The 9,606-nt window shown below is 38.9% G+C and overlaps 1 protein-coding gene across 2 annotated transcripts; it reads right to left on the minus strand.

The window, feature by feature from the left end:
* Positions 1-6: 6 nt before the first annotated feature.
* Positions 7-8,200, minus strand: tmc8 (transmembrane channel-like 8). Of its 2 annotated transcripts, XM_042431299.1 has the most exons (16): positions 7,744-8,200; positions 6,499-6,715; positions 5,884-6,032; positions 5,637-5,771; positions 5,501-5,553; positions 5,264-5,403; positions 5,008-5,155; positions 3,548-3,727; positions 3,303-3,445; positions 3,147-3,219; positions 2,877-2,974; positions 2,508-2,694; positions 1,429-1,553; positions 1,027-1,194; positions 689-767; positions 7-498 (listed from the first exon to the last, which is right to left on the minus strand). In XM_042431299.1, the coding sequence occupies exons 1-16, from the start codon at positions 7,784-7,786 to the stop codon at positions 358-360; spliced, it is 2,079 nt and encodes a 692-aa protein (XP_042287233.1). In that variant the 5' UTR covers positions 7,787-8,200; the 3' UTR covers positions 7-357. The 2 variants fall into 2 exon arrangements, with proteins under 2 accessions (XP_042287233.1, XP_042287241.1); XM_042431307.1 differs by lacking the exons at positions 3,147-3,219; positions 3,303-3,445 and having other exon boundaries at positions 8-498; positions 7,744-8,199.
* Positions 8,201-9,606: the final 1,406 nt, after the last annotated feature.

Raw genomic sequence — 9,606 nt, forward strand, 5'->3', positions numbered from 1 at the left:
TGACATTTTGGAGCACAACTAGAAATACTGAGTATAATATAAATATATTTATACACATACATTCATTTATATTTCATTTACAATGAAAAAACTGAGATCTCACAGTCTACAAATATAAGACAACACTGTAAAATGAAATGATAAGACATTAAAAAACTAAATTGTCAAGCATTTTAAGCACATAAAAAGGATGTCAAAATGACCAAAAGTAGAAAAACATCTCAAAAAAGTGTGCAGATTTGTATATAATGTAACTGGAAAAGTATGAGTTCTTGACTTTCAAGACAATGAAATGTTTCAGCAAGACTTTATTTTTAAGTGCAAGACAGGCCTGACAGCTTGGGGACTTTACAGAGTTTAACTGTGTGGAGTGGGGTCGTTATAGTGGCTGAGGGGGACATCCTCCTCGAAGCCTGCAGAACGGACTTGGCGGGGGTTCTTATGACGTCTGAGCATTGTGGTGTGCTGTTTCACCAGGAAACGCTTATCTGAACTGCTCTGTGAAGTTAACACATACACACATTATGAGACACACAGATAAAAAAAAAAGTATAAAACACTAATAGACCCCAGCATAAATAATTCACTTGCAACAACCAAACCAGTTGGGTGTAACTTGCATATTTCCTCTCCTTGTTTCTGTGACGAATGTGTAGGTATGTGAGATGTCTGGTGACATGTGACTTACCATAACCAGCATATCTTTCAGTCTCTCGATGGCCTTCTGATTGGCTCGTCTCCGTGACATATATGAGGTTAAGATTATACTGAGGAAACAGAACGTGTTTCATGTCACATTCAAAGACTGCACCGGCAGATCAGATGACAGAACATTATGTTTATTTTAAAACAGCTTGTATTCATTCATTATCAGTACTGTTAATGTGTTTGTGATTGTGTACAGTAAGGTTTTAGTCCTCTCATCAAAAAGTGCTGTAGACTGAAACAGTCTTAGGGATGAGTATACTTGTTTTCCTTTCAAACTAGAAAAAAAAAATCACATTGCAAAAACAATTGCATACTTACATCTCAGCTAGTAGGAGCGGTATGGCGAAGGCCTCAGATGCCAGGTAGTGGAGAGTAGACTGTGCCAGGCTAGGGAGACTTTTCACACACTTTTCAGTCGCATTAAACACAGTTTTTCCTTCTCCAAATGGACTACAAGAGGACGATGAAAAGCTCCCGGAAAGGAAACTGGAGGAACAAAGTGGAGAAATGAGGCGTGGAGAAAAGTAAAATAGAAATGTGATGTTCCCTTATAGTGCTAAAACAGCAATTAGGTTTTTATACTAACAATTAAACGACTATAGGCACAAATAAGGTACACTGAAAACAAACACTGTTACATGTAGACAGCTTATGTGACAGATAATATGTTGTCTGTAACAATAACTGTCAAAGTACAAAATCACAATTAAAAAAAAGTACATTTCTATGCTCAGAGTGGTTGCAGCCATGAGGAGGCCGAGCAGCAGCATGAAGTGGAATAAAACCGAGGAGTTGGAGGCTCGAATCATCCTCTGTTCTGCCACACAGCACCGCAGCACCGTGAACTGAAGACAGTGTTAGAGAGAGACATGGACACACTATTAAAAACTGTACATCTTACAAACCATTTCAGAACAGACGTGGAGAAATATGAAAAGAGAAATAGAGACGCTGTTTTACTTAAAGGAATAGTTCACCATTTTGGGGAAACTTTCTTAATTGCTTTCTCTCCGGGAGTTAGATAAGAAGATGAATACCACTCTTATATCTCTGCGTTATATGAAGCTTGAGTCAGGAGACAATTGGCTTAGCTTAGCATAAAGACTTCAAACAGGAGGAAACTGCTAACCTGTCTCTGTCCAAAAGTAACCAAATCTACCAGTCAGCATCTCCAAAACTCACCAATTAACACTTTATAATCTTGTTTTCTTACAAAGGAAACAACATTATGTGCCAGATTATTTCTTGTCCAGGCACAGTGACTTTGTGGCAACCGCTTGCTGACAACTGGACTCCAGGAAGTCACTGCACCCAACCAGGAAATAGTTTGGCACATAACCCCTGTAAAACCACAAATTTACAAATTTTTACACTTTTTGTTTGGATTGAACAAGATCTAACATGTTAATCAGTGAGCTTTAGAGGTACTGGTGGGCAGATTTTGTTACTTGGAGACAGACAAAAATTACACAGGTAACAATCTTCCCATCCAACTCTCGGTTGAAAAGAAACAATAAGTGTATTTCCCCAACTTTTCCAAAATCATTCCTTTGAAAAAATGTTGACTTGTTGATTCGCAGCTGCACAAAACTCATTATTTGACTAAACAAATGATAAAAGAATGTCAGAATCTTGATTTATTGATCTCTATTCCATTTGTTGTAACCATCATTTACTGTTGTGTATGTGAGGTTATATGTTGTATTATTTTAAAACAACAACTTTCATCAAGAGACACAGAGGAATAATAATAATAATATATCCTAGTTGCTCCATAACTCTGATGTGTTTCAGCCAACCTTCTTGATGTAGAGCGTCATTATCAGTATGACAATTCCTATCAGAGGCAGCAGAGGGCAGTAGTAGACTCCCACCCAGGACACTGTTTGAATATACACCAGATCCAGCACATTGAAAGGGATCAGAAAGTGCTGTTTCCCTGACAGCCGGGCCAGTAAGGATGAGGGGTACTTCTCCTGCAGCACCCTGTCAGACAGAGAAAAGATAGTTAATTCATCCTGAGTACGACTTGTAGTACAATTGAGCTTGAAACTGTTCCTAGATTAGCCAAACTGCTGTAGAATCTTCTCAAGGAAGACATGAAACATTGATCTTTTCTTTCACACCACTAACGATGACTAAAAAAGAAAGAACTGTTGCAAACCCACTTCCTGGGGTAGTTCAAGAGGAAGGCGTTGCAGAAAGTGGTGAGGAAGTTAAAGATGCAAAGCTTGTACATCTCTCTACCAATCTCGTTCTCTCTGCACTGTAGGAACCAAAGAAATGAGGAGAGGTTAAAAACACTTGAAAACTTATATCAGGGATCCACATATCAGTCCTGAAAGTCTGACTCAGAGACAGACAGCATTACTTTGTGCCTGAAGTCTCATTAAAGCTCAGTGTGTTGGACCTTGAAACATGAATGTCTCTCAACTCACTTCACTCTTCTTAGTTTTTCTGATGACAAAAACTAAGAAGATCCCCAGGGAGGCCAGCTTCAAGAAGATGCTCCTGAAGAAAAGACAGAGTGAATCCATGCAGGTGTGTGTGTGTATATGTAGGTTTCCCTGTTCTTATCTTCCTGTGTACCTTACCTCATGAGGGTGATATTGACCTGCGTGGTGAAAGAGTAATCTTCAAAAGATGAGATCTTACGGAAGATGTGAGGGAGGAATAGGTTGACGAAAGTGATGGTGAATGGAGGGAGGTATTGGAGGAGCAGACTGACCAACGGTGACTGGGAGGGATCCACCAAGGGAGCACAGTCAGGGATGTCAGAAATTAAAAGTTATACACCAAGAGCTCAAATTATCCAGGATATTCAGCACAAAAGCCTTACCATGTGCCGCTGAGACTGTGACTGTGACTTGTCCGTGGCAAAGTAGATGAGGTAGAAGGCTCCACTCAGCAGAGATAGAACAAGCAGGTTGAGGTTGAACCTGAGCAGATAGAGATGTGCCCACTGTCTGAACGTCCTCCGAGCCTCACGCATGGAGAAACGCTGCTCCTCCAGGAACAGCTGAGGAGACGCAGAGAAACATACAGGAAGACTTTAGCTAGTCCTTGTCATAAAGGGCATCACAGATACTAAAACGCAGAAGGACATGGCAAGAGCTCCGAGAAACAGTGTATGAATTTATCCTTATTGTTAAAATGTCTTCCATCCAAATATCCTCATCTGCCTCTTGTGGCTTTTTTTTCATTACACAGGTGGACACACTGTATGTATGGGCATGGATGTGAGTGTGTGTGTGTGTGTGTGTGTGTGTGCATGCATCTGTTTTGTGCACACTTGGAAGCAGGGTGGGAAACCAACCATCTGCAGTAGCTGGTGAATACCATCTTTATCAGCTATTGTAAATGAAAATAACAAGTAGGAAACTGTTTTTACAACAAATTAAATGTTACTTTGTTCCTGATACACAAAGGTGCTTACTGTTCTCCAGATTTGGAGTCTGAGAATTAAAGGATAGGTTCACAATTTTTCAAGTTTATCCTAAAACAATATCAGGTGTTCACATGAACATAAATACATACAAACGAAAACCATGAGAAGATCCCTTCATAATGTACTTTCAATGAAAGCGATGGGGGAAAAAATCCACAGTCCTCCTTCTGTTAAAAAATGTATTTAAATGTTTATTTGAAGCTAATATGAAGCTTCAACCGTCCAAATTAGTCAAATCAAGTTAATATCTTTCAAAGTTAAATTCTTTTTAGTGCCAAATTCCCTCTTTTTGTTACGATCTTTCCACTGCAACTGAACAGGAAAACAATGTCCACTGAGACACAAAGAGGAATTTTTTTAAGACTATCTGTGGAAAATATCCACTTTATTTGGCTAACTCAAAAAGCTGAAGCCTCATATTAACCTCAGATAAACTTTTAAGTACATTCTTGCTCAAAATGAGATTTTGTCCCCATCACTTACATCGTAAGAACATTTGGAGCAAATCTTCTAATGGTCAGTATGAAAAGGAGGAATGATTACAGCGAGCAAAACCTTTCAATGTTCATATTGGCACCTGACTGTTGTTTTGAAACAGACATGGAAAATTGTGAACTTGTCCTTTAACAGACAAGCCCTGAAGAAATGAGTTGAGAAACAACCAGTGCTGATGTTTCCATACAGTGAAGGTTCACTGAATGGTTTGATGGTTATGAAACCATTCAACCCAACTGAACACCTACAGTTTTGGAGAATTTAGGCGGGCCTGTTAAACACTTAGTTGCTAGTCTTTGGTTTGTGTGGAGAAGATTGGCATCATGCATGGTGGCACGGTATGTGCGTCTATTCACCTTGAGGTCGTTTCTGATGAAGCTGCGTTCGAGAGTCGCTGCAGTAGGACACTGGATGGTGAAGTCCCAGCCACAGAAGATCTTATAGGTCACATTCATACTGTAACGCTTCCCCAGCATCCACGTGTGCTTGTAGCCAACTATCGTTCTATCGGAAAGGTTTACAGGTGGATGGACACTTTCTTTAAGATGTACAGAAAAATGGTTATTGAAACTCTTTTTTTTTTTTTTTGCTGTGTTGTCACGGACCACTGACCTGCGGACCACCATGATGGCACTAAGGAAGAGGATGGTGAGGATTCCAGCGAGGTACAGTAGAGGTGTATTCAAGCATGTAAAATCAAGGCAACCATGCCTATAGAACGCAACAAACACTGAAGAACGATTCAGGTAGCCCTGGAGGGAGGAAAGGAGAATAAATTACATGAAGCAAAACATATATAAATAAATAAAAAGATATACTACACACACACACACAAGCAAAAAACTTTACCGTTCCCATAACGAAATCCAATACAGAGTCATTTTCTCCAAACTTCAAAGGTTCTGTAAAATCACAGAGAACAACAAAACTGTGTATCTGTGTATTTCTAATTACTGAAACCTGTTATTACAGATAGCGGACTCACCACTGTTGTTGCTCCTGCCATAAAACGTTGTAGGCCCCAGAATGAAACCCCATATGAGAGCACAGTAGAGTATGTTCAAGAAAATCAGATATCTGAGGAAAACAAAGTAGGCCTTCACGCCTATGCCAAACCTGCCTGCAACAGAACAGTGAGTGATTTCAATTATGCTTCATGAAATAAAGTTTGTCTAAAGCACACTTACTACCAGTAGGTGCAAAATCCATATCATGTACTGCAGGTGTCTTACCCTGAATGGTACGGAGAGTGTGTTGCCATGGCAACAGGCTTGCTAAAGCTCCTCCCAACTGTTCCCACGCCCTCTTCCTGTAGATACTCTGGCTGCGCCTCCAGGACTCCCAAAAACCAATATTGCTGGTTTGCATCTTCCTCCTCTGCCTGAAAAGCAGTTTTAATATATATCATGTGTTTTTTCTTAAATTTCCATATTTATATTTTCTGTTTGTATGTGAATTACTGAATGACTGTGTATTTTTAGGCCCTTAAAAAGTGCTGAAATACAAAAATCTGAGGAAACATCACTTCATAGCTAAACTGGACATTCATAGACACTCCAACAGACACTCAACCTGTAATGAATGTTCATATGTGGACAAATCCTCATTTTTATTTCAAGGGTTTACAAGCCAAAAATGTTTGGACAACTGGTGTAAGAGAAACAGGTTAAGAAAATAGAATATTGTACTATGTGGGTAACTTAATAAAATCTAATTTTTATTCAGATCTATGATGCTACATATTGTGCTAGAGGAGGTGGCAGCATGGACGTCTTCCTGGAGAATATCAGAATAATATGTAGAATGAGAATAAGCAGGTTTGAGGAATGTGTAATAAGTTTGCACACCTGGCATCTCTCTTCCCCTGAATACACATGGCCAGGCTCCTGAGCGGCTGCATGGACGCCTTGTCTCTGGGTCCTCTGGTCAGGTGGCCATGGCCAAGCTGCTCCTCCGGCCTGTTCTGCTCAGCCCGGGTGGCCTGAACGCTGGGCAGCTGGTCAAATATTTCTGTCTGATAGTACTCACAGGAGTCCGCGGACAGGGTGGAAATAGTGCTCTCATCTGGGGTGAGAATGACAAATGAACGCTGATTACAGTATGTGTTTACTTATCTCAGCTTTTGTTAAAGGCTGTACAGTATGTAGGCATTAATCATTACAGATTAATAAGTTAATTATTTTCTTGATTAATTGATAAATTGTTGTGTCTATAAAATGTCAGGAAATAGTGAATAATCTCCATCACAGTTTTCTGGAGCCCAAGGTCAAGTTTTCAAATGTCTTTTTTTGTCCCAAACCCCAAAATATTCAGTTTACAACAATATAAAACAGAGAATAGCAGCACATCCTCACATTTGAAGAGCTGGAACAAGCAGATGTTTGGCGTTTCTGTAAATGGTTTAATTATCGACACAGTTGCTGATTAATTTTCTGATGATCGATTAATTGACAAATCATTTGAGCATTAGCTGTTTGTTTGATCTGACTAGTTAATTATATTATGTTTGGATACAACATGTTTGCCTTCCTTCCTCTTTGTTTTTCTCTTGCCTGTTTGTAATGTAAGTGGTGTGTTGTAAGCCAATGTTAGTTGCGTACATCTGAAAGTATTTGAATTCATAGATCATGCAAGTCTGTTCTTTTTTAACAACAGCAACAAATATGTCAAAAAGATCCTCGACTGATGAAATACTAAAATTGAACCCTCTGTAAGATATTTGTATGAATTGGACCTGAGCAGGGTTGACATGTTGGCTCGGTGTTTATCATAGTTGCTTTGCAGTATTAAACTAGTATGTTTGATTCTTGCTTCGGGCCTTTTTTCTGTGTGGAGGCTGCATGTTATCAAGAGTATCAGCTGGTCTCTCCCCACAGTATGCCAGATGGTTTACATGTACTGTAGGTCTGGATGTGACTGAGTGCAATAATGGTGTGGCATGTCAGTAATAAACCAGCCTATTTGCAAACACACATTCACACATACTGTATAGAGACAATGTTGAGCAAGCAAGTAGTCGTCTCTCTCTCACACACATGAATATATGACAAATACAGAGACACATTTCTATTATTTTTCTGTTTTTCTGTTACCTGATAAGAGTCTCGAGAAGCTGACGGGGTTGCGCTCTTCCATTTTTTCTCCCTGAACTTCCTCTTCAATAAAAAATGTTCACATGAAACAAACGCATGCCAACAAACATCTCCACCCGAGCTTTTACTTCCGCTATCTGCATAAAAATATAACGCTTTGGGCCTCACAGCAGCGTTACACTGAAGACCCCTGAGCAGCTGGTCTGGAGTTGCTTTTGTTCCTTGAGTCCAGTTAGTGCTGCTCACATTCTGACAGGTGGAGCAGAAGCCTGATCTGTCCACGCATAGACTGACTAACCACAGCTGAATTTGACATCTCACAGGAAATCACATGACAGGATGCAGAAACAAGTGTTGTATTAGTGGTTTAAAAATACCATAAATAATTTCATTGGACTGGACATAAGTGAGAGACAAATGTTGAAGTCCATAATTAAATGAGTAAACCTCAACTGTAGATGACAGTAACACAGACTGTTGATTGACATGTTTAGGTTTACAGTTTAATTTTATTTTCTACTTTTCAAATACTATCTAATGATTTATTATGCAATCTGGTCTCTTTTGGTTCTTCTGTAGTAGTGGTTGCTATAGACATGATGTACATTGGGCAATGTCCCATGATTTGGAAACTGACATTTAAATCTAACGTATGAAATGATGTTGCAGAAAGGCATCAGTCCACCCACTTGTCACACCACAAAGACGTCTGAGGCTTCCAGTCAGCACCATTTACAAAGAAACATGAGCATGGGTGTCATTTCTTGTGTGCTATTTCAACATACTGTGTTTCAATTCCAGAAACAAATCAGCTTTCACACAAAAAGATCATCTTCATTTACACAGAAACTTGAGCATGATATATGGAAACAGTGATGCTTTTGAGATAAAAGATTTTCTCTACCTGCTTGTTCTGACCCAGCACACATTGAGAAAGCAGTGGTATTCAAGTCTTTTACTGAAGTGAAAGTAGCAGTATCTCAAAATAAAAATACTCCAAATAGTAATACTACATGTAGAATTACTATGTTCAAAATTACTTGCAGTAAATGCAAGTACAGACTGTATTAGCAGCAAATGTAGAACTTTAATTTATTATCACTGATTCATTATTGTGTATGCAGTATGTTATGTTGTAGCTGGTAGAAGTAATGCTGTTTTTTACTTTATATACTGATTGGTAGCTTAATCTATATCGATACATCGTATTTTATAAACTGATAATATTTTTATATGTAAAACCTTGATTTTCAATGTTAACGGTAACAGTTGTCAAACACATGTAGTTCAGTGTTACAATATTTGCCTTTGAAATGTATAAAAAAGTTAAGTAAAAGTACCTCAAAACTGTACTTAAGTACAGAACCCAGATATGAGATATTGTACATAAATACAGATTTGGACCCATCAGTTTTGACTTTAAATGTGAAATAATTCTAAAAATGTAGTTATGACCTTTTACTCAACGGTGAAGTAAAGTGACTGTGTAAGATAGGGCAGGTCATTCTGAAAACAGCCTCACGCAGGCTATCCAAGTGGTTTCAGAGATAGGCAGGGTGTGACCAGGTATGTGCAGGTGAGTTCAGAGGAAAGGGCTAAGAGACTTGAAAATCATCAACACTTTTGACGTCACAGGTAAGATTTTATATTACCTCTGCACCGTCTATCTTCATCAGATTCAATATCTACTCTATATACAGTTTTTTTCTCAACCTGAGTCTGCAATTATTCTTTCTGTAAGTCTATTTTTGCCAATTTATCGAAAAACTAGCCGGTTAATCGTTTTATTCAGACCATCTTTGTATGTCTTTTGCATTGTCCGAAAAAGCAAACACTGGGACACTAGGACTAAACCATGAGTCG

Source organism: Thunnus maccoyii, chromosome 2 (genome assembly GCF_910596095.1).
Source record: "Thunnus maccoyii chromosome 2, fThuMac1.1, whole genome shotgun sequence".
Taxonomy (NCBI): domain Eukaryota; kingdom Metazoa; phylum Chordata; class Actinopteri; order Scombriformes; family Scombridae; genus Thunnus; species Thunnus maccoyii.